This window comes from Centrocercus urophasianus, unplaced genomic scaffold (assembly GCF_019232065.1).
Source record: "Centrocercus urophasianus isolate 14NV4802_14NV808 unplaced genomic scaffold, USGS_Curo_1.0 seq_22, whole genome shotgun sequence".
NCBI lineage: Eukaryota > Metazoa > Chordata > Aves > Galliformes > Phasianidae > Centrocercus > Centrocercus urophasianus.
The window spans coordinates 9344659-9369905 of record NW_024884778.1 but is presented as its reverse complement, the minus strand read 5'-3'; the positions used below and the strand labels follow the sequence as shown (position 1 = coordinate 9369905).

Sequence of the window (25247 nt, the reverse complement as noted above, 5' to 3'; positions counted from 1 at the left end):
GCGGAGGGATGCGGAGGAGCCGGGCCCCGCGGCTGGCGCTGGCCGCCTGCTTCGGCTCGTTCCTGCTGGGCGTCTTCTACTTCCAGAGCAGCCTCAACCCAGGTGGGTCCCAAACTTGGACGTTGCGAGGAAGTGCGCGGTTCGTTTTAAAGCGCTCCGCTGTCCCGGCTTGGGAGCTGTGCTGGGGTTGGGACGGAGCCGCTGTGCTCCGCAAGCGCCCCTTTCGCAGCCGCCAGCAGTGCTGGATCGCTCGAGCTCAGCGCGTGCTCCTGGAGGTATCTTCCACGCTGGGAAGTGATTCAGTAATTCGGAGCTAAGATACAGAGCGCCTTGTGCTGGAAGGGCTGTGTGTTTCCCTGGCTGCTTTCTGCTCTTTTGGCAAAATGACCTCCTCTGTTGGGTTTTAACAGTGCGCTCATGTTTTCTGATTACAGCAGCCATCCATCAGTGGGGCCTTTAAAGTTACATCTTGAAATGCAGGAGGGAGGTTTGACCGAGATGTCTGTGGGATTGTATCAGTTTCATAAATCTCCCTTTTAAAGGGGCTGCTCCATCACTTCAATGTGTTTTTCCCTAAAAATGAGAAGTTGTTTGCTGGATAATATTGAAGAGGAGTTGGGTTTCAGCGAGCGTTTGTTGTTTGTAGAATAGCTGATAAGATTTATCAAATGAATTCAGTGATCCCAGAGGACCACACTCAGCACTTCATTCCTTGGGTAACTTTTTAGAAGGAGACAATCTATGCTGTCTTACTTTCATATGAGGAGCGTTCAGTAAGAAAGTGGAGCACTCAATCAGCTCTCATCCCCACGGCTCTGAACAGAGAAGGGACTGTGCTTTACGTTGGATTCATTGCCCGGTATTTGGCTGGAAAATGTGGCTGTTTGAAGATTCCGGTTTTCAAAAGACTTCTGCGTCAGCAGAACTTGCTGTGCTTGCTCATCTCGTAGTGCTTTGCATGATCTCAAAGCAGAGTTCCCATCAGGTTGGAGCAAACCAGATGGCAGAAGGTGTGATGGCGTCTCCTGATGGGTTTGGGGTTCTTCTGTCTGCTATGGGCCAAACTTTGTGTTTGGGGCTACTGTGGGTGGCCATGGGACTGAGGGTCCCAAACTGGTGCATACCAGCAGTGTCTGATACTCCAGCAGTGCTGTCATTGAGGGTGCTGAGCACCATCTGCAGACTTGGGAGCCCCTTGAGTTTCCCAGAGAGCTGAATTTAAAAGGATATTCGTGTTCTCTAAAATCTGCTTATTTTCTAACCTTGCTGCTGCCTCCCACAACCCGGCCTTCATTTCTATGCCACTTCTGTCCTTTGTTATTTTTCAGATTATGGTATTTTCTCTCTTTAGTTCAGTGAGAAATTGGCAGTAGCAGAGGAAGGGTCATTCCCCATGTTGAAAAGACACAAGCTGAAAATTGCTGCTTTTCCTTTTGGCTCAAGGGAACGCTAACTCAGGCAATTCACCTGAATGTTAGGAGTTACTAGTTACAGTAATAAGTAAACAATTTGCAGGCAAAAATGTCATCTCTAAAGTGATGGTTGCCTTGAGGCTCTTTGGAGTTCTAGTTGCCTGGTGTCGTTTGGTTTCTATATAATAATGAAGAAAAATGCTGGAAAATTCAGCAGTGCTCTGAGTTCTGCTCGGGAGCAGTCAGTTTCTTTTCTCCATCCTTTGCAGGATTCAGCAGGTTGCTTTCCTGGCTCACCCACAGTCCATTGCATTCAGTGTAGTGCATTAATCCTTGCTATCCTTGTGTATAGAGATTGACCCATCCCACGACCAGGACAAAATGTGCAATGCGGGGGAGATCAGAGCTAAGAGAAACCTTTAAGTCTGAGAAGGGCTCTTTTCAGGGAGCAGGAATTAACTCCTCTGTTGGCACTTCTCATTCCATCCGTGCCATTGTGGGCACGGAGAGGTTTGCACTGAATTGGCTGTGCTGAAAGAAGGCTTGCTTGTTCTGCCCCAGGAGCACCCACCCATCAGTGTGTGCTGAAATAACTTTGCTCCCAAACAGCCACGAAGCTTGTTATTTTGGGGCAGGGAGGCACTTGTGCTGAAGGCAGTAGCAGAGTCCCTGCTGTCCCTGCTGCTGGAGGCAGCACGTGGTCTGTTGATGCTTCCTTTGGGTCAGCGATGAGCAGACTCACAGATATGACCACGGGCAGAATATCTGCACCAAAGGAAAGGATTAAGCTGGTGCCGAGTTTGGTGTCAGGTGGGGTTTGCAAACACAGCTGCACTGCACAGTCACGGGGTTTGACAAGAGCATCACCAGGTCCTGCTGCACCTGGGCCTCATGCAGTCCCAGCATGGAACAGTATAGTCCCTTGGAGGGACTTGGTGTGCTAGTGTCAGAGCATGGCCATTCAGGAGAACCCACCTGGCCTAAGAGCCATCCCTCCTTCAGGGACAGCACAACACGCTGCACTTTTTTCTGCGCCCTGGGGATCTCTGCTCATTGTCTCATCTGACCCTGATTGCAGTATGTCTAGACTGATGTGGTGGTAAATGCCGGAGGCTGCTGATTCTTGTCTGCATCAAAGGATTGGCCATTGCTGGTCTCAGGAATTGTGCTGATTTTAGCAGCAGCGTGGCATGACAGTGCTGGTATGGATGCTGGGTAGAGAAATATGGGGAAAAAAGATGTGAGGGAGGTGAGTGGTATATGGAAAGGTCCTGCAGTCAGCTGTGTCGTCAGCTCCCGCAGACCTCAGTTAATTGTGCAGTGCTGCCATACTGGGGGTAGATCTTGTGGGAAAACTGTGAGTAGGCAAATCATACTGATATCCAAAGGCTGCCAGCATGGGGCTGGAGGGATGTGTGCATGAACTTGCAGTCTCCTGAGCAGTTACTAAGCAGCTTCTCCATTCCAAAATAACGTTTCCTGATGTGAGCTGATGGATGTGAAGCATTTTAGACAACCTGCATCGTCTCAAGGCTTCCATCTCCTCTAACTGGCATTCCTTAAGAAATTAAGTCCTCTTGCAGCTCAGGGAACTATCCTAGGAGTGCTTGGAAGAAGGGGCATCTTTAACTGCCTGAGGCAAATAGGGAAGATGAGATTGATCAGTCTGAGCCAGAAACCCTTCACAAAAGCACCAGCACTCCTGTTCTTACCCAATTCTTGCTCTTTCAAGTCCGTGCCTTTTGCGGGTTGGAGGTGATGAGGAACATAGCAGACAGACTCTGCAAAGCAGCAGCCTGTGGGGGTGGGGGATGCTCCTGCTGTTCTAGCTTCTTCCAGTGCTAAATCACCGCCTCCAGTAATAAATAAGGAAAAACAGTCCAGCTCTAAATGCTGCTTTCTCTTCTCTGGTTCTGTCCAGCTGCAGAAACCAGCTGTTATTTCTTTTGTCTTTCTAGCAGCACTTGCTTATCGCTGGCTGCGGCACTCATTCTTTCACATACTGCCTTCAGCTTGAGCTGTGGGATTTTCATGGGGCTTTGCAGGTCATAGTTGGTCTCTGAGCTGACTCCTTATGAGAGATACCAGCACCAGGACTGTAGTAGCACCAGGACCATGACACCACCCCAACTGTTAGATGAGGAACTGGAAAGGTCTGGGATCTGGGAAGCGTCAGGGCTCCATCAGATCTGCTCATCTGCACCAACCCGTTGGGTTTTCTCTGGGTACTGACAGAGCAAAGCCCTCTTCTCTGTTTCAGGTGTGCAGATGCCGCTCCACCAGTCCAAAGAAGGGCTGGGGCATTACAGTGGTGGCAGTGCCAGAAGCCACACCACCATGACGTGGCACAAGTGGTTCAGCTTTGTGACCTCTGCAGATCTGGCCTTTCAAGTTCCCTGAGCTGTGCATCCATGGTCTTTTGAGCTGTCAGGCAGCTCCATCCTTGTGCCTACAGATTTGTCCCTCCAGGGCACAGACTGTTGGTGATTTGCAGAGGTCCTGCAGGGTGCTGATCCCAGAGCCTGCAAATGCACCTAGCCTGAACGGAGTCATGTAGATATCAGCAGATCTTTTCAAACCAGGGATGTTGTTGTTTTATATTATATATATATAATATATATATAATATAATTTATATTTCTTGTTCTAAAATATATATATATATATATATATATATATTTTATTTTATTTTTTAGAGCAAGAAAGAGCCTATTTTAGACCTCAGTTCCTCCCCGTTGTTTAGAGATATTTTCAGGCTACAGTTCAGGCACGACCAAAGCTGAGGGCAGGTCCCCACTGACCCAGCAGGCGCAGAGCCCTTCAGATAAGCAGGGCTGTGAAACTGAAGAAGCCCCTTGAGATCGTGCTGCTTTTTCTGCTGTGTTTTGTTTTGTTTGCTTTTGTCATGGGGCACTTCTGCCGGGCTCAGGTTGCTATCAAGTCCAGGGGGCAGCTGCTGCCCTGGCAGCTGGCACTGACCCAGCGCTCAAAGTGCACTGCATGTGGCTGCAGCGCGTTGGGCAACGTGGGCTGGATGGTCCCCAGGGCTGCCATGATGGGAGATGTGAAATGCCATCGCTGTGACCCCTCGTGGTGGAACAGTCAGCTCGGTGCAGTGCTGAAAGCAGAGCGATAATGAAGCCCATCTGTTCCTGAGGGCCAGGCATTGAATGAGGAATGCTTTTTCTTGTCTTTCTTGGCTCTGTACAGTTTCCTGAGAATCTCTGATATGTGTAAGAGGTTTGGGAGGGAGAAAAAGGGGGCTCGGTATGCTGGGAGTTAACTCTGTGCGTGCAGGAGAGATTTACATCTCGATGACTCTTTGCTGCCCCGCATCCCGCAATGTCTTGGCCCCACTGCTGCTCTCTGGAAGCACTCTGCACCTGTGCTTTCCTCTTTGGTCCCACTCCCAGGGACCCAAAGCTCCAACTTACACTGCAAAAAGGGCTCTGGGAACTGTTAGATACTGGATTGTCATTCTTGGTGGCTGCTTCCCACCAGCATCTGAATAGAGAGCATGACAAGGCCTCCGTCTTAATCCCAGTGCAAACACAGCTGCCTTTCCTAGGACTTGCTAGAAGCCAAACTACAAAGGCATTAGGTGCTCAGCTCCCATTACTCTCCCTCAGAACTGAGTACCTGAAGAAAAGTTTTACTCCCCAGATACCTCCATGAGGCCAAGCCAGGAGTGTTTCACATTCAGGCTTTAAGGCATAGCTGGGCAAGTGCCCAAATCTTCCCTTGTTAAAAGGCAGTTAAAGGCTGTTAGATGTCTGGGAGAGAGGGAACATCTAATCTTCCCTACCTGGGAAGACAAAATCAAAGCCTGAGATGGGCAATGGTGGGTATGAAGAGTTGCTCCATATCCTTGGGAGCCAAACTCCTCTTCATGCATGTTTTTCCTGGGGACCCCCGAATGTAGGAAGTAGCATGGCAGCCCATGCTTTAGTTTTGTTCTTTTTAGATTTAATGAGCCAGGAACAGAGCTGATGCTGTGTTTATTGTGTTGGAAGGCAAGCGTGATGCTCAGAGAGCACACAGCCTGTGTTAGAACAGGGAAGGGAAGGGGAGCCAAAGGACACACTGTGAGAATTGGCTTTGTGTGATTCAAGCCCTGTGCAGAAGCGATGCCCAACTTTCACTGGTGCCAAAAACTTTGCGGGAGTTGACACAGTGTCTTTCAGCAGCCATCGAGATGCTCCCTAAACCAAGGAAGCCTTGTAGTCAGGTGAACCTGTTCTCATACCATCCAACAGCCTCAGTAATTCTGCTCTCCTCTGACTGGGCTGACCCTCCAGAGCCCTGCATTGCCCTGAAGAATGCTTTGCAAAGCTGGTGCTGTTTGAACCCTGCAGACAGGACAGTGATTGCAAAAAGAGCAAACACACTGCACTGCCTTGTGCAGACACGCAGCAGATATCAGCATCTGTATGCCAGTTTGCTGGGGGACTGGTCAGTGCTGGGGAAACAACTCTCCCACATAGGTTTTATTTTTATCAGGCCTCTTGCAGCAGCCCTTCCTGGGGCAGCTTCCTAAAGATTCCTGCCTCAGAACCTTCCCTGAGCTATAAGGCATGGAAGTGGGAAGTAGCCGCAGCTGGGCAAGGGAACAAGTAGGTTGTGCTGTCTGATCCTGCTTTCCTCATCAAGCCCCAGAGCTTTTCATGTTTGGCTAAGATAAAAGGGTTGTAAAGTTTTGGGCAGGGTCCAATGGGAATTTGGCTGGGAAGGGCCAGGAGTTGGTATTTCCTGGGAATAGAAAGCAGATTCTTACCCTTAAAAGGTAGGAAGGTCTCTCATCCTGCAGGAAGTCTGATATGCTGGGTTCAGCAGCTACATCTGTAGTGAAGGTGGCTTGTTACCTTTTCCTCCTACAGGAAAGCATTGGCCACACAACCCACATCCTTCAACAGCTCTGTGCTGAGGTGGAAGTCACCATTCAGTGTCAGTATTTAAGATGGCCCAGGGCCTGTTTTTGAAGTGGTGAACGAGGGATTCAGTGTCTGCAGTCCTTCCCCATGCAGTGGAAACCCTTGCAGCTTTGTAATCCTTCCCACCAGCATGGAGAGCCCAGCCTGGCTCCTTCAGACCCCATTTGCAGTCCTCTTCCCCCTGCTTTCCCACCACTTTGTGAGTTACCATCCCCAACGCACTGAGGCTGCAGAGCAGAAATGTTCTCAGTGTTCCTGTGGTGCTGATGGCCATCACCAAACCCTGTGTGTTGTCAATTTGTGGAGCTGTTTCTGCAGCTGGGAGATGCTGCAGGCTGCCCTGCCCTTGAAATGGATGTCCTGCTGGAATGGATGTATTATGGGACCATGTACATCAGCCATGTACACGAGCCATTGCTGAGCGTGGGTGCTGGCATCTGTGCTCATTTTCAGAAAGGAACTTAATTTGCTGAGAGTCACTTGGGGCATCATCCAGCTGGACTTGATGCTGCTTTCTCCCCAAAATGTCCCATTCAAAGGTGGCTCAGCTCTAGCTGAGTTTCAGCCCCTTGGGCAGCTCCTGGCACTCCCATGGTGCATGTGCATGGAGATGTGCTGAAAATCTGGGAGCTGCACATCATGCCCATAGGTCCCATCCCGTGTCATATGGAGGGACAGCCCAGCCACAAGTCCTCTTGTCACCACGTTGCTCGTAGCTTATCCTTCTCTGGGGAAGCGCTGCTTGACAAGCAGCTCCTGGCTACTCTCCCAGTCCTTCTGCAGGGGAACATTGTCCAGGGCTGGGGCTGTCCCTTGGAGCTGCTCATGGGGCAGCTCCCTCATTTCTCCATGGAAATTTGCAGTCTCATTGCTAATGTGAAACCTGATCCAGCCTTGCTCTGTGCCAGATGTTGCTCTACTGTCATGAATTGCTGACCTCTCGGGAAGGAGGGCAGTGTTGACATGAGGTTCAAAGGTGCTGTTTGTTTGGAGCTGTTAGATGTGGGTATCTCTGGAGCTCAGAGCACTTCCTTCAAGGCAGGGACCTGGGAAATTAGCGCAAACTAATTGGAGGTCAGAAGCTCCTCAGCAGTTCCCCATCCCTGATCCTGTCATGATTCTTTACAAGTGTGTGGCTCTGCCCTTCCTCTGGTAGTGGATTTGCACGGTCACGTTTCCCTTTAACATGGGAAGGTGGCAAGTTGCATCCTGCAAACATCTGCAGAGCTGGGCTGTTCCTTTTGGCTAGGCTGCTGTGGTAGTATATTTGCAGCTGGGTCCTTTCCAAGTTTACTCCTGGCAGCACTGAACAGATTGATTTCCCTTTAGCTTAATAGGGCCAGCACATGCAGGCACTGTGAGGCTGAAGGAGGGCTGGCCTGGCTTGGGAGTGGGGGGAGCTTTGCTTCAGTTGCCCATGAATAGCTCTGCTGGGTGGGTGCTGGTGCAAGAATCCTGTCTGTCTCCCCGCAAAAAGGAAAGAGATGTCTCCAGAATTTGCAGAGTTTGCCTGGCAGTGGGGAGGCAGATCCTCCAGCCCCTCAGACAGGTTGCTGCCAGTGGTCATGGATCAGTTGTGTCTCAGTGCTGCAGTGATGCTGGAAATGTTGCATCTTTTCCTGGCTTTTTTGTTGCCTCAGGCAATGCCCATATCTAAATGCAGCAGAGGTAGGCACAAGGAGCTTCTTATCACAGAAGTTCTGCCCTGGAGATGCTTCTTCCTGGCCTCCAGCAGCCTATAACGAGCTCCTCTCCTGCTCTGCAAACTTATGCATCTCTTCTGCATGTGCATCTTTCTCCATACCTTGTGGCAGTGACTTTCACAGCTCCGTGCACCACTGTCATTTTGAATGGCACTCCCAGGACACAGGCACTGAGCAGAGCAGTGGCCATGTCCAAGATGCTGCCATGGAAGCATTTGCTGAGTGTGCATTTTTTTCCGAGATCTGCTCATAGATCTTTTCATCAATTCCAGATGCATGGAGCTGTCAGGCCATGTTGAAACACATTCAGCAGGAAAGCTGCTGAGCCATGTAACCTTAGAGGGCTGCATTTTTTTTCCTTGTGTGCATATCAGAAACCTCGTGTGCAGAGGGCACAAACCATGTCTGCTCAAATCAGACCAAGCTGCAGGCAGGTTTTGAGCAAGTCCAGCTTGGCCCAGGACACCTTGCACCCTATCTCCTGCATGTCGTGGCAGGGATCTGTCTGTGCCTTGGCACTGCCAACATGTGCCTTGCTCCGGTTCGTGCTGAACAGTGATCTGGAAAAGGGCTTTATTGACAAGGAATGGCGAAGCTGGCAGTTTGGACTTGCATCAGACATGCACACAGCAAACTGGGGCCAGGAGAGAAGCAGGCATAATGAATGGGGAAGGGAGACTGCTCTTGGAAAGCTTCTAGCTTGGTGTGTAGGAGAAATTAAGCATTTGAAACAAGGGGGTTGCATGGTACTTCTGCACAGAGGCCTTATTCCTCCTGGATGCTGATAATTTTGTGTTTCCTATCAAGATGTCAGTTGCATTTCTTATGATAGCAGAGAGCTAGGCATGTTGCCCCAGGGAAGTACACCCCCTGCTTCAAATGCCTGTGATCCTCCTATTGCACCTGGCTGACATCTGCCTCGGCCTGCTGCCAGGTGACCTCCTGTAGCCACCAAGGAGACACGTGGTTTGGGAGGGACCTCTGATCAGGACAGAGCGTCCAGACCAGCCACTGTTGGCTCTGGTCCTGCTCTGAGCCCTGCTGATGACACTGCAGCATTTGGCAGGTTGCACGAAGCAGCTGGATTGTTTCTTTTCCTCTCTGTGATCTATTGTGAGCTAGTCCTATAGCTCCACCTTTTTATTCCTTCACTTGATTAGCATTTCTCTGTCTGTTCCTTGACTCAAGTTGGCTAAATTGGAATAAGGAAGCCTTCCTTGAGGATCATAGCTTGAGACATCCCTGTCTCCAAAGAGAGGAGAGCCATGCAGCCAAATGCCAGTTATGCCAGCTCCAGTCCCTGGGTACAGCTGGTGATGTGCTGATGGTCCAAGGTGAGAAAAGGAGGAAAAGCGCTTTCAGAAACGATAAGGGAAAAGGAGTATGTGCAGGAGAGAAGAGATCAAGGGAGGAAAGCACTTCTGATGAAGGATGGAGGTGATGAGGGGTGGTCACCAGGAGGCTGTGAGGCTGTTGACAAGACACATGCTTATCTCTCCTCGGCACAGGGCAATGCCTCCCATATTGAGGTTGTTACTGTGTTTTGGAGGTCGAGCTGAGGTATTTTCCTATCAAAGTCAGCATGTCTGATGAAGCTGGCTCCATACAGAGAAAACTGATGTTTGGTGGCTCTCAGTGCTGGTGGCAGTTTGCCCATGAGCACCGGGTCCCAGACAGCGGAGGGCTGCTGCACACATCTGGGATCACAGGCACAGGTTGGGGCAGGTGTGTGTGGGGTTAGGGCCCACGTCAGCTCTCTGGGGCCCTGTGATTCCACCCCAGATGTTCTCCTCACTGCTGCTGCTGGCAGGCTCGGCACTTCCCTGTCTGGCTGGAACAGAAGCAGGACATGTGCTCACCACCACGCCTGGCTCTCTCCATCCCTTTCCACAGAGCATCATATAGGGCCTTCCTCCATGTCCTGAGTTAACATTGCCTGGAGGTGGCACCTCTCTTGTCCCTGGACAGATGCCTTCCAGCAGCAGGTCTCATCCCTAGAACAGTGAGTGATTTTTCCTATTAAAGGCGGTGCTGTCGAATTATCCCATGTAAAATGCTTGACTGTGTTTCTTGGCTGAAGGGAGACTGTCATTAGTGCCAGGGAAATGCCAGCTCCCAGCTGGGGCTGCAGTAGTAAATCCTGGAGACTAGAGCAGGCTGGACTGCTCCTAGCACCTCCTTCCATCTCCTTACCAGAGGAAGACATCAAGGGAGGAGGGTAATAGGGGCTGCTAGGACCTCTGTTACCCAACCTCACTGCTGCAGCTCATTGTGCTGGTTATACAAGAGCTGTTGTTCTCTATGTGAACCTTCTCACATGCACATCCCCTATCATCCTGCTCCATGTTGCCTCTGGGCTACTTTTGTTTGTGGTTTTTCCCCTCAAGGGTAACCTCCTTGCAAGGAGTCTCCCTGCAGCCTCCATGCAGTTTCTATGCACTGGGAGGTGAGGGGTGCAGGGGGTTAATTATTTGGTTTGTCTGTTTCAAAAGGACTAGGAGGAATGGTAGGAAGTGTGTAGTGCTGGAAAAAGCTTAGCTAAGCTTTCAAGCATTCCTCTGCTGCTGGGACTGTTCTATCTGATCCAGCCAAGTTCAGGTCATTCTGTTTAATTTCTGCTGAACAAAACAGCTTTAAGTCAGGACCACATGAACCTCTGCTTGGGGTGTCTTCAGAGCTCCTCCCACAGACAGTGGTCCCAGGAGGGCTGCCCTTGCTGACATGGCTCTAGCAGCCATTATGTGCTATGGAGAGCCCATCTTTGGCTTAAGTTTGTTGTATTGGAGTGCCTGCATTTGGCTTTTGGGATTACAGCAAGGCGCACATTTGGGGCAGAGGATGATGATGCTTGTGTTGGTGTGCAGAGAGGTACGCTGCCAGGCACTGTGGCAGCTTGAAAATAGAGCCAAAGTTGTATGGCTTGAAACCAGGCCACCTGGAGGCAGTTCCTGAGCCTGAGAGCTGTAAGGTGATGGTGGTGGTTTCAGATAGACCACTGGAGCCATGCTCAGTGCCTGCAGGTTGTGGTGTAGATGGGGGCATGGAGGGATGCCATTAGACCACAGTGTTGACCTTCTCTTTTCACTTCCAGCTCTCTAACAGAAGAGATTGGGGCTGAATTGACAACACTGAAGGGTGCATTTGAGCAAGTCAAACACATGCCTCTGTTCGACTTCTTTTCCTTCCTCGTCTAGTGTTTTAATTCAGTCTCTGTTGTCTGTACCTCCAGCTTTTTAGATGCAGTAAATCTGAGTGGTCACAAATTGGATTCAGCCTCTTTGCTGAAGCAAAAATATTGTGTTCTAAAACTTTCCTGTAAGAATGACAATGGGAACAGTTTAGATTTTCGTTCCCAGAAGTGTTCCCTTAACTCTGAAGGTGGATAAGGATGTCAGAGTCAGAACTGCTACGCTTTGCAGCTGAATGCAGCAAGTACAAAAGCAAAGAAAGGGGCATTCCCATGATCTTTGTCTCCATCAAACAGTGGTCGCTGCCTTTGGAGTCATCAGCTCGGTAGGTCTGGAGTCGTATTTGGGATTTTGGTGTTTGCGATCACATTTATTAAAAAAAAAAAATTAAAAATCCCAACAATCACCCTTTGTTCTTAGGTGGAAATTGAGCAAATGTTTTCTCCATCAGTGCAAGTCCAAGTATAAAAGCCAGAGCTTCCTAGAACTAAGCTTCTTTCCAACCAGCTCTGTTGGCTCCAGTCGCTCTGCTCCTTCCAGCCAAGGCCATTCACACAGACAGTGGGCCACTGCCCAGGTCTCAGCGGCTGCTCCTGCATGCGATCTTTTGGCCCCAGTGCTCTGGTCCATCCTCAGACAGTTGAGGTGTCCATCCAAGCTGCATGTCTCAGGCTTTGCTATCAGACTGGAAGGGAAAACTGAGCTCAGACTGCTGGACTTCTGTGGATAACAAGCTCTGTTTTCACTTTCTCTCTTGTTTTATTTTTTCCTCTTGGACGCTAGAATCGAAAATTGGACCGTTTCAGCAGTCAGTGACTGCAGCCAGGGTTTGGCTTTGAATGAAGCAGTCTCAGTATCCTCTCTTAAATCAGGTGGTGGGGTCCTTCTCTGTGTCTCCTGGGTGCAGCCACTTGAATAGTAAGGAGCCCATCTCCAAGGAGCAGAGTTGTGTTGGCCATTGGTCACATGTCGTGTTGGGTACTATTGAGGAAACAAACAGCAAAGCCCAGAGAAGCTCATTGCTGCAGCCACCTTCAGCCATAGAGACCTAGGCCCTAATTTCTGGCTATTCCATAAGCCTGTGCCATGACTTTAAGCAAGTGTTTCTAAGCTGGTCCCTTGAAACTGCAGATCTAAGATGTTGTTTCCCCGTTTTACAAAAAGGACTGCCCATGCCTTTCTCACTCCCCCGTGGGGAGCTGCAGGATGTAATTAACATGCAGACCCATCATTTTGGGTGACCAGGCATCACGATTATTTTTTCTCCTTTTTTAGGTTTTGTGCAGACACAACAGGAAGTGCATCTGCTGCTGTGTGGTAGAGCGAGGCGATAGCAGTGGGGTCAGGAGTAACTCTTCAACTCTTTGGGTGCACATTCACCTGCCAGCAGGTGTGTTTGCTCTTCTGGGCTGGTCACCACCATTTCGGATTGGATATCACAAGTGGACCATTGGACTCTTTGTAGCTCAAGGACCCGGCCTTCCAAATCCCTGAAGACTCACCCCAGAAGGAACTGGGATTCTTTGCAGCTGGAGTCTCACTCATCTGGGGTTTCCAAACCTCCCCTTAATTGTGAAATTTGGCTCTGGAGTGAGTGCCCCATCCCTGAAGCATGTTCCATTCCCCCTGGCTGGAACATCCCATCCCAGCTTGGGGACAGCCCGCTCACCTCACTGCCCTTTTCTGTGCTCAGGAGCTGCCATGGGCCACCAAGGGCAGAGCTGTCGGTGTTCCAAGTGAAGACTGCTATGCAGTGGATAATGACATTCGTGCTTTTTTCTATTTTTGCTCCTATGGTAAATACCTCACTTGATGTCTTCCAGGACACCGTTTGCCTTTTCTGTCACTGTTACACTGGCAACTGATAGCTGTGAACTAATGCATCTGGGATCTCCTGCCACTTCCAGCAGCAAAGTAGCAGAAACTGCTAAATTCCAGCACTGCAAAATTAAATTCTGCTTTATTTTTCGCTTCCCTGGTCCAGGACAAAGCTTCCATTTCCCTGCTTGGTGTTTCAGTCTTTCCCTGCCGAGGCAGACTTTCTCAGTGCTTTGTCTGTCATGGGTATCATTCTGGTTTTATGCCAAATCTGTTCCTGGAGTATTGATCCCAGAGGTGATCTAGGAGATGTTATGCTAGAAATCCACCTCCTGCCCAACATTTCCCCTTCAAGCATTGCTTGCCTTCCAGCTGCCCGTATCCCTTACAGTTCCCCTTTTCAGCTTCTTCTCTGTTTTGAAGTACGTATTTCCTGTGGTGAGCTGTATCTCGTGCTGTACGTGTATCTGGGTGACTGTCTGCAGAAACTGCTTACGTTATTGATACTTCAGGTTGCATGGGTATGAGCTGTGCCCAGCGACTGCCAAGCTACATTTTATTCCCCTTTCCAGTTCTGCACTCCCATTTTTAATCATTTTTCTTTTCATCAGACTCTTTCCTTTAGCCTTGGTAATGCTGATGTCAGGCTGACGGGCTTGTCACTGCCTGAATCCTGTCTCCCAGCCACAGTCTTAAATTCAGGCACTGGATTTGCTGCTGTGGACACTGAGAACCTCCCTCTGTAATTAAGAGTCTCTGCAGCCAAGAGAGTGAATTCCTTCCCTAGTGCTTCCAGAAGGCTGGGATGGGCACGATCCAGTGTCTGCTCAGCTCACATATGACTGCCTTCATAATCAGCTAGTGCACCTAAATAGTCACAGCTTTCAAATCCACTCCTTTTTCCAAAGAAAACTGGCAAGTCATATAAAGCCCAGATCCTGCTGTGTTATTGATGTCACACCACTGCAAGAGAATGGCTTTGGTTTTGATGGGCTAGCACAAAAATCTGGGCTGCAGGGGAGAGAGTGAGGGAGAGTGTTGTCTTTCCAAGCTCTAAAGGAAAGACTAAAAGTGCAGGAGGCTCTAAAATGAGCTCCTTTTCAGCCTCTCCTCACTCCATGATTTCTGATCAGTGTTCTGCTTTAGCATGGGATTTGATGCTCTGTCCCTGCTACCTTCTTGCTTCATGCTTTGAAGCTGCAAAGGACAAATGTAATACTCCCTTCTGCCTGTCTCACTGAAAAGCATTTTGGATTCAGATGAGGGATGTCTGCTGTCTTTGTACACAAATGGTGATCCGGTGGTTGCTGGGGATTGACATTCTGTCCCCTTCAGAAATGGGATATGCTTTGGCTAACTGACATCTCTGCTTACAGATGCAATTACAGCAGTGCTAAATTTCTGTGGATTACCAGTGCCTGTGGTGGAATCCAGGAGCCTCTGTAACAAGCTATGAAGTCAGGAGGACAGGCAGCATGCAGAGATCTTGGCAGTTCCTTTGTGATGGAAGATCCTGCTGTACTGAGGGCCCTGGTGCCAAAATGCAGCACAAACCATTAATTTGCTCTGGTGGTACTCCCTCCTATACACTGTCATATATATCAATATTCCTTGGCCTTCCCAAACTGCTTGGAATCCCAGGAGCATCCCATGGATGAGTAACAGATGGTACAGTGGATGAGGAGACTCCATTTCCATGAACTGCCTCTTGCTGTCCGGGCTGCATCTGACACTTAATGGAAGAGACAGGCACAGATGAAGACAAGCCTTTTCCCTGCGTGTTTGGTTTCCTCTCTAGCTGTGCAGTTCAGCCTGCTATAGATCACTGGGGCTTAGTTTTTTTAAGGTGGGCTGTTGCGTGCTTCGGCTGAGTGGTATAGGGACAGAAGGGGGAGAGACCTCTGTGGGATTGGATGACAAAGTGGTCGGAATGGGTAAGAGAGGTTTTGTGTTCAAACTAGGATTTTGAGCTGGGTGATGAACACAAGTCCACACTGCTCCAAGCTGTGCTGGTGTGAGTTGTGCTCATTTGTAGCAGCTTCAGGTCACCCTGGGCTTGTTTATGTCCCTTGTCAGAAGAGTTTTGGATGATGCATGAGGTAACCTTGAAAACAAACGCCTCCACATTGCCTTTGCTAAAGGTAGGAGCAGCGCATGCAGTGCCCACACTGTTAACTCTAACCCACTTGAGTTCAGTGCTCTTTGCTCACAGCTGGGCCACGCAGGCAGTGAGTTCAATCCCATTCCTTTCAATTTGCAGAAAGCTGAGCTAGAAAATATGAAATGGGATCTGCTGGGTTCAGTGCCCCCAGCCCAGGCTGTGAGTTTTGGGTCCTCCGCTTGTCTCTCGTTAGCACTGAGGCCATTTCCCCTCCTGTGGGGTAACTGATACGAGGCAGTGAGGAAGGAACAGCTCCTCACTGAGTCATGTTGTGACCCATGGTGCCACAAGAAGCATTCTTTCCCATGTCAAGTGTGCTGGTGATGAAATCATGTGAGTTCAGCCAGACATTTCCCCTAATTACAGCCTGAAGGAGTGATGCTGAGCGTACACTGGATGGCTTTGTGCTTTGGAGCAGTTTTCATGTAGGCAAAATGTAAGCATGTGAAAAACAAGACAGAATTTGGAAGCAAAAAGCCTCGGTGTTAGAAACTTTCATGTTAACAGAAGCGGTGTGAGTGATGCCTGGCTCTGCCTGTAGGTTGCTACGTGGATGTGAATCCCTCTGTTTTCAGGTGCTCTTGAAATCAGAACAAGCTGTTCTCTTTCTGTATGGCCTTTCATGTGTTTAAAGGATGTCTGGACCTTTTGCATCCTAACTGTATATTTTATTGAAAAAAATAAGGGGGAGGAACAACAGCTATTTTCATTGAGAAGTCCCACACCACTGAAATTTTGTGCTGGTGGCTGTGTTTTTTAATTACTTCATATAAATCAGTCATTTCTTTTGACTAAAACCCAGCCTGTGAAGAGTCTACAGTCTGCTTAACATGCTGATAGCATTTGAGAACAGGTGAAAGGTAGAAATGACAATGGAGAAACATCGTCTATAGTGGGAGGAAAAAAATAAATCTCCCTGCATAGCTGAGCATCCTTCCCTAGAGCCACTTGGGATCACCTCTCTTTGGGGGACATCACCACATCTCCATGTGGCCTCTACCACCAGTTTGGACATCACCGGAGAGGGTGAGGGAGGCAGCCCCCAACTCCTCTGATTTTTGTTTTCTCTCCCTTTGCAGCTGCAGAAGACGGGGCTATGAGGACAGCCTGGCAGGGGAAGTCTGGTCGCAGCCCACTCCAGGCCCTGTATGAGAGCGATCAGGTGAGGGGATGGGGTGAGGAGGTTGGGGTGAAGGGGGAGTGGGATGACCCTTTCTTTCACCCCTCCACAATGTGCGGCACCAGTCAGCCCAGTGTCCCACACCAAAACCTCTAGCTGTGTCCAGAAGAAAAGGCCACAGTGTTTTAGGGGGTGATTGTTGATCAAAACTTCTGCTATGGTCTTTGTGGGTTCCTTCCAAGGATCTCTATGCATGCGCATATATATATGTATTTATGTATGTATATAAAGTCGCTGTTGGCCATGAAGCATTTATAATTCTGGGTCGCTTCAGTTCTCTCTATAATCTTGCCTGTACCCACTGAGGTATGGGACCTTGGTAGGTCCCTGCCCACATGGGACCATGCAACCAGGGCCAGATCCCTCCCCATGCTTGACACCAGCGTTCCAAACTAGGGTGGTGCTTTCATGTCTGCATGAAGCAGCTCAATTACATTTGCTTTGGGAAAAATGGCTAATGTGGACTTCCTTAGCCATGATGCCTGCGTACCCTAATCCTGCTGGAATGTCCTGGTGTTGTTTCCTTAAAAGTGATGCTTAATTTCTCTGGCTTTTAGAAGGGAAGGAAATTAAGGGAGCAATTTTGCTCTGAAATAACTGAAAGACATGCACTTATTCCAGTGGGCAGCTCTTGAAAAGTAGTCACATTTATTTGTTGCCATGCCTGCAGACAGTGTCTGTCTGTCTTTCTGTCTGTCTTTCCATTCCTATAGTCTTGAATTATGTGAGTGCAGGGAAAAACACCTGAAAAAAAACCACACTGTTAAAATGCTTGGGTTTTTTTTAGCACTTTCAAAAAGTGTTTCCAATCTAAAAAAAAAATGGAGGGCAGCCTCCAAACAAAACCTAGCAAGAGAAATTTCTACCAGAAAGTTTGGCTCAGTATCATGGTGTACCATGAAAGCATCTCTTCATGTATGATCACCATTTTCTTAGATTCAATGTTCCTCATATCCAGGTTGCCAACAATGTCAACATCATCTTTTGGTGGCATGTAGGATGTGTTGGCTTTGCAGGAGGAGGTTTTTGCCCAGGTCTTAGTCCCACGCCGAAGGCAAGGACTGCTGAATCCTGTGTGGTGTGAGCAGTTTGTTTGAGCATCCAACCTCCCCAGTGCTGCCTCTCTCATGTTCTGGTGGCCACCCAAAACACCCATCCAGGCCTCCAGGGAGAAGAAAGGGTGCGGCTGAAGCTTGGCACAGAGCATCCTTTGGCATGCATAAACCATGCCAGCCGCCTGCAGCAAGGATGCAGGGATTGAGGAGGTGGCCTGCTCTTGCCCTTCATCTTGTGTTGGATGCCAGAGGGACCCACAGGCTGTAGGGACAACTATGGAACTATGTGTTTCTAGCTAGACTATCTGCGTGGCCTGAAGTGCAAGCCACTGTTGTCTTGCAACACAGGGGTCGTTGCACTGCACTGGAGCAACAGCTCTGTGGGGTCAGAAATGGAGGGTAAAACCGTTAGCATCTGTGGACAAAATGAGGCTTTTGGGAGGTTCCTGACATTGGCCTTGGCGCTGAGTGTGAAATCTGCCATTCTCAGTGAGGAGACAGCAGAGGGAGCAGGCAGCAGGAGGAGGGGACTTTCCCCTTCTGAGTTCCTGGAAATGGTTTCCTTCCCCAGATGTGACAGTGTCATTCTGGAGTTTCTGATGAAAAGCAAGACAGGAAAAGTCACATCCCCAGATCAGCTGGGTGGTTTCAGCTGGGGTGATTCCAGAGAGGTCACAGCAGCAGGGGGCCATGGTGCAGGAATCATATGGGAGGAGCGGAGGGGAAGAAGGATGACTTGTGGACATCTCTGAACTGTCTTGCCTTAAGGGAGACCACACCCTGAGCTGAGACATTGGAGTGGCATGTGTGGAGAAGGAAGTCTTTCAGGCAAAGAGGGTCAGGAAGGGTATTCCCACCACCTCCAGTTCTTTGTCTGCACCACAGGGTCTGTGCTGAAGGCTCTGCCTCCACCTATCCCTCTGTCTTTGCAGCACACCATGGTGGGTTTTTGTGCATGCCCACACCTATGTGCCATATTTCTGCCTTGAGCTGTGGCTCCCAGATTCACAGCAAGCCCACAGGCACTGATGTCAGATGGCAGTGCCCCTTCTCAGGGAGGTATGTGGGACCCTGTGCTAGCAAAGGGACTTCATTGTTGTCCCATGGGGTTTAGGCCAGACTGGTACAAGGAAAAGAGCTTAAGCCCAATGCTGAGGTTGGCTGAGGTAACAAATACTTTGTGACCCTTTCTGCACTCCTGCTTTTCCCTCATGCCCTTGGCTTGTTTTCTCATCCTGCTCATCATCAGACTTTTTTTCTTTATTTTGCCCCCAGCAGGTCCAAGCATTAAATACACTAAAGCAAGTTGAGCTCAGAGTGATTGCTGTCTCCAAAAAGCCCACGAAAAGCCCCCTCCAAAAAAAAAACACCAGGAAAGGGAAAGTGATGGGAACAGTTGTGTGTAGGTCCTCATTGGCATGGGTGAGCCAGTGACCGTCTCTTTCTTTTTCCACAGTTTGAACAGTCATCACTGCAGGCAGTTCACCAGCAGCGACGGGAGCTGTTGAGCAACATCTGCAACCGTTACACCCGCAAGCGGCGGCTGCTGCGGCCGGATGACTTGCGGCACTTGGTGGTGGATGACACGCATGGGCTGCTCTACTGCTACGTGCCCAAAGTGGCTTGCACAAACTGGAAGCGGGTGATGATGGTCCTGACGGGGCAGGGCAAGTACCGGGATCCTCTGGAAATCCCTGCCAACGAGGCCCACGTGTCATCCAACCTGCACACTCTCTCTGAATACAGCATCCCTGAGATCAACCACCGCCTGCGCAGCTACCTCAAGTTCATCTTTGTGCGGGAGCCATTCGAGCGCCTGGTCTCAGCCTACCGCAACAAGTTCACCCGCAGCTACAACACGGCTTTCCACAAGCGCTACGGGACCAAGATCATCCGGCGGCACCGGCAGGAGCCCAGCGACAAGGCGCTGGAGCGCGGGGATGATGTGCGCTTCGAGGAGTTTGTCTACTACCTGCTGGATCCGCGGACTCAGCGGGAGGAGCCCTTCAACGAGCACTGGGAGCGCGTGCACTCGCTCTGCCACCCCTGCATCGTCCACTACGATGTGGTGGGCAAGTACGAGACCTTGGCCGAAGATGCCAACTACATCCTCCAGCTGGTGGGTGCTGACACAAGTGTCAAGTTCCCGTCCTCGTCCAAGACCACCAGAACCACGGACGACATGACGGCCCAGTTCTTCCAGGACATCAGCCCCTTCTACCAAAGACGACTCTTTAATTTATACAAAATGGACTACTTGCTCTTCAACTACTCCATCCCTTCTTACCTCCGCATCCGATGAGGCAGTTGCAGGGAAGAGAGATGGGGAGAGCTGGGTACTTCTCATCTTGCCACAACTCCTCTCATCCCACCCATGCTCATCTCTCGGTTCTCCCCATGCCCTCTCCATTACATTCTGTTCTGTGTGCCTCATTCAGGCACGGTCTGGAGGGAGAACACCCCGTAGAACACTGGGGCTGGAGTTTCTCCTTCCCTTTCTCTCCCACCCCTTGACTTTGGCACTTATCAGTGGGTACAGGAAGCTGCTGGCTTTGAAGGTTTGCCTTGGCTGGGGTTTTTCTTATGACTAAGAGATTCCTCTATAGATCCAAGTCTTGGGAAGGGTCCTTTTTCATGCAGGATCCTTTTGGTTGTTCCTCTTCCTCACTGGGCTGTTTGGGGTCAGCATGGGGAGCAGGATGGGGCTTGTCAGAGATTTACATAGGACCAGAAATAAAGCAATAATGTAAGTTTCTCTTGTTCATTTCAAATTGCTCCCACCTTCTTCCTGCTTTCTTGTCCTTCTATCCTGGCTTCCTGAGCCATCTCCATGGCTGTGGAGGGTGGCAATGTAAGCTGCATTTTGCTCTGACAGAGCCTAGAGGGCTTTTTGTTCCTCTTCTTCCATGTGCTCTCAGCTGGGATGCAAAATGCTGTGAATGGGGAGGAAGAAGCAGATGTGCAGCTGGTATGAGTGACAGAGATGGAACGATTTCTCCTGAACGACAGCAGCAGAGCCATCGATCTGTGCGTATGTGCATCTGGATTTCTTGTCAAGTCCAATAAATCCAGGTTCAGTTTTTTGTTTTCTCTTAATTATGTAAAAACAGGTATTGATTGTTTTGCAAAGCCATACATCCAGCACAGGTGCAGGTACACCCACTTGGCACAAAGGGATGGAGGAAGAGCGTCCTGCAGAGACGGTGATGTTGCATTGGGAAGGCTGGAGGAGTGTGTGTGTGCGTGTGAGAGAGAGAGAGAGAGAGAGCATTTATGCATGTGCATCAGAAAAAATAGAGAATTAAAAATGGAGACAGAGACACCTAGAGGAAATTTCCCCTTTGCTTGGTTGGCTTCGGACAATTCACTCCTTGAAGAAGAAACAGAAGGGAGTCGAAACACAAAAGAAAATTACAAACCCGGTCCCGGGGTTTTAAGTTCAAGCCAGTCCTAGGAGCTTTGTTTCTTTAAATCCATATTTAAAAAGTCTTTTCTGTTCAGCCCTGGTGAGGTGGCTGCCTTAGTAAATAAACGCAGTGGTAATAGAATTTGCTGTAGTGTGTCTGCTGGCCCAGCTGCGAGCACTTGACTTATTAGTGCAATACAATGGAGGTTTTATGAAACCCCAGTGTGCTCAGACTGTTTTAAGAAATAATGTTTTCATCTAACAACTTTTGGCTGTTACATCTTAACCTTTTTTGCTCTCTTGATTCTGATCTGAACCTTTCTGCTGACATTCCCCCCTTGGTTATGCTGTTTGGACAGTGGGTTTAGCAAGCATTGAATAAGAAAAGGAAATAAATAGAATTGTTGGTGATGCTGGCAGCCTGAGTGGTTCTCCCAGAGCTGGAGCTCTTGCAGAAATGGCCTTTCTAGAGATGAATCTCAGAGCACAGAAACAGCTGATGTATGCTGCAAATGTCAGCATTTGTGCTCGTTGTGTTCCTTCTGTGTTCTCGGGAGTCTTGCAGTCCCTGGATAGTGCTGCTTGGTGTTGGAAAAGAAATCATAGTTCCAATCACCACAAGTTCTTGGTCATTTGGAGTCGGTCAGCATCACAAAGGAATGGAGTTTCGGATGGATTTGTGTTCTTGAATACCATGTTCTGCAGGTAGCTGGTGGCACATTGAGTGGCAGGTACAAATATATCCTCGCTCCTGTGGGTGTGCATGCTGCTGGCTGGGAGAGCTCTGCTGTGACAGCAAGGAGCCAGCAACCAGACTTTGTCCATGATGGTGACTGGTGCTGGCTGGGGTGTTCCTTCCCTCTGCATTGTGTCCCCAGCATCCCCAGCAAGTCCCTGCTTTGCACAGTAGGGCTGCAGCCTACTTGTTGCATTCTGTGACATTCTGTGACATGCTGTCTTTGGGCTGATGCGTTTGGATATACCCACTTTGGGGCTTTTTCTACAGTTAAAATCCAGTGCATTTAGGTCACGTCCTCAGCCTTATGCCTAAACATCACTCCCCAAAGCACAGCGTGACAGTGACAGAAAATGGCAGCATGGAGCAGGTGGTGATGGAGCGAGGAGGACACCGTGTGACAGGAGGAGATAACTGCAGGTGTGACACCTGCGGGACTTCGTGCTGGAATCCAGTTCTCTCAGTGGCTTCTATTTTTAATTATCTTTTCCTGCATCCCTTCTTCTTAACAGATAAGGAATTATCAAAGTGATTGGATGAGAGGTCATGGCCTTACGCTGTCCCAGAGCAGGCTCAGGTTGGGTATTTGGAACATTTTCTTCTCTGAAAGAATGGTGATGCAGTGGCACAGGCTGCGCAGGGAGTGCTGGAGTCACCATCCCTGGAGATGTTACAGAACCACAGAGATGTGGCACGGAGTAATGTGGTCAGTGGGCAGAGTGGGGGGGGGGGGGTTGGGGTTGAACTCAGTGATCCCAGTGGTCTTTTCCAGCCTTAATGATGCTGTGGTTCTCTACCTCTTCTCAACCTAGGGCTGGGAGCGTAATCCTTGGTGCTTCTGCACCAGGGCAGTGATGGGTCAGGGCAGGACAAGCTGTGGGCCAAGCAGCCAAGGTCACCCCAGCAGTGGGAGCCCAAAGACTAACAGAGTAAATCAAGTGAGCTGTGATAATCGCACACGGCTTGGCCTCAGGCAAGGAACAACCTTGCAAACTCTCTTTGATGAACCCTTCCTTCTGCAACTCCCCCATCAAGTGCCTATTAAAAATTAATAGTTAAAAACCGAGAACCATGAAGCAGCATTCAGATCTCTGAGTCACAGCTGAGACAGGGCAGTGGGGTATGGTGTGAGGCTTGGGAGCTGCTGTGGAGCTCTCAGAGCCCCAGGGATGCAAAAATAAAGAACAGCATCACCTTTATCTATGTCTGTGTGCATGCACACATATACAGTGTAAATAGCAATTCTTTTATAATGTACAATAGAATTATTTCAAATAATTGTAATATTTATATGTTAATACATGGACTATATGTAATAAGTATGTGTATAAAATTTGTTGCCAGAATAATTAAATAGCAAACATGACTGTACTATTCTGTTCATAGTGTGGTTATATTTGTATAGGAGGGTGATGCTTGATTTGTGTGTGCTTATACGTGTGTGTACATGGTACCTATACAAACACATGTACACAAACACAGAGGAGCCTCCTCCCCTGTTGAGCCTTCCTACAGGCCAACAAACTCAAGTTCTGCCAAGCAGGAGCTTTCTTTCCCAAGCTCGCTGTGCACTGAAGCTTGGGTTGTTTACCAGCTGGAGGATTAAATAGACTTCCATTGAAGGGAAAAAACAAGTGTTTTTAAGTAGGCCCTGGAAGCAGTGTTTCGCTTGAAGAAGGCTTTTCAGACTTGCCTGTGTTTGCTGGCTTGCACTTCACTCATCCCTGGTGAGGATGCTGTGTCCTGAAAAAGCAGTTTTTTTCTGGAAAAATACTGTACAAGGATAGAGGCAGGGAGTTGAAGGTAAATCCTTCTTGCCTTGTTCTCTTAAATGAATTTGCTTATTTGGGAGCCATTGAGGAATAGACAAAGGTCACTGTCAACTCAGTTAGGGTTCTTAGGTGTGATGGGGGAGGCACAGCCCAGCCCACCCCTGAGCACATTGATGACACAGACACAACAGCTGAGACTCTCCTGTTGGGTTAGATTAAAAGGCAGAAATCACTCTGCAATGGCCATTTTCTGCCTGAGCTCTGTAACTCACATATCTGCTCTGAAGCTGTGTGAATTTCATGGAGGGAAGCATTTCACCCCCCAGTGAAATAACCTGGCAAACACCCCAGGTAGCACAAAGCTAGAGATTCACTAAAGGCTTTAAAAGCAGAGGATCCTGCAGGCATTTAACACCAAACCTCTGCTTTGAATGGGAGGCAAACACTTGACTTCCTTTGCAGTCCCAGCAGTGCTGCCCATCACTGCATGCTCAGCCTAGGAAAAACAGGCTCAGGTGCAGTTTCAGGAATGCTGATCCAAGCTCTGCTCCAGGGTACCGTACAGCCTTTGTCAGCAAGTGCCCTTTCTCATTTGCACCAGGAAAAAGAGAAAAGGAGAAAGGATAAAGTGTAAACAGTCTGCATGGCCATATAACTGGCCTTTTGCTGACCCTGAAAAACAAACAAAAAAACAAAACAAAACCAAACAAACCCTTATATTAAAACCATTTCCTTTGGTTATGTCACTGGTCTCGAAGCTGGAAGCAATTTTAAGTGCGCTCCCCACACTGAGTGCACAGGCACAGGGCTGACAATGGCTGCCCACTGAGTACTGCACACAGAACAGAGCTCCTGCAATGCACCCAATGCCAGGTTCCAGCACCAGCATCTCTGCCCTGAGCCCAGCATGGTTCCCCCCCAGCCCAGCTGAGTAGCACAAGTAGGGCACAGATGGCCCCCATTATGTGTTCCTGACTCTGCCTTCTGTCAACAGTTAAAACCACAACACACAGAGCTCTGCCCAGGAATCACCCAATGAGGGACAACCCAGTGCCAGGGCTTTAGGGCAGCCGTGCATTGGGTAATGGGGACTGATAATGGAGGAGCATGACCAGATCACTGCACAGCTCTGGTTGGGGGCATTTGAAGGACTGGAGGGGGCATGGGCAAAGCTGTGCTGTTAAAGGAGAGTGCCTGAGAGCCTGCAGAGGGCTGGGAGGATCTGCAGCCCAGCCTTGCCCTATTCACGTCCGCTGCAAAAGCATCAAGGACTGAGGGAACCTCTCAAAGCAGCAGAGACAGGCAGCAGAGTGGGGAAGAGAAAGATGGGGCAGGAGAAGTCATTTGGCAGGACTGCTCCAGCCAGCACTAGATTGAAGTTAATCAAGAGTGCACAAAATAAAGTGCTAAGCTCAAGTTATTAAAATAAGTATCTCTTAGTGCAGCTCTCTCAGAGTGAGATTGGCAATGAGATGCTTTCTGTGCTACCCTTGTGAGCCCCCTAGCCACTCAGTGCAGCTGTGTGCTTGGGGCTGACAGGTGGTGGGGAGAGAGAAAGGGGGAGAGGATGCCCCAAACTCTGACACTTCCCTGCCACAGAGTTGCTGCAAATACATCCCCCAGCTCAGTTGGTGTAGGGTTATTTACCCTTCAGGAGGCTGGGAAAGGTAACAGCTTATTCTTGCCCAGAGAGTGCTCATCTCCATGCTGAGTCTCCCAGCACTGAGGTCACCCCTGTGCAAGACCCCAGCCCTGCAGCAAGAGCAAAGGAACACCCACATCCAGAAGTCACCTAGCATAGCAATCCCAAGTACTGAAGAGCTGGTAGGGCCTTGAGCAAGACAAGGGGCCTTGACCTCCTCATTTCCTTGCTCCAAAACACACAA

The 25247-nt window shown here is 49.3% G+C and overlaps 1 protein-coding gene across 3 annotated transcripts in view; it reads left to right on the top strand.

Moving 5' to 3' along the window:
- The window catches only part of CHST13 (carbohydrate sulfotransferase 13), a 21462-nt gene extending 1265 nt beyond the window's left edge, over nt 1–20197 (top strand). Inside the window, exons 1-4 of one of the 3 annotated variants that reach the window (XM_042823524.1) lie at nt 12545–13029; nt 14428–14897; nt 16292–16374; nt 18904–20197. In XM_042823524.1, coding sequence (XP_042679458.1) covers nt 16309–16374; nt 18904–19749 — 912 coding nt within the window. In that variant the 5' untranslated portion in view covers nt 12545–13029; nt 14428–14897; nt 16292–16308 and the 3' untranslated portion in view covers nt 19750–20197. Of the gene's footprint in view, nt 1–7; nt 103–12544; nt 13030–14427; nt 14898–16291; nt 16375–18903 lie in introns of those variants that run through there. The other 2 variants (XM_042823522.1, XM_042823523.1) reach the window with 2 other exon arrangements.
- Nucleotides 20198–25247: the final 5050 nt, after the last annotated feature.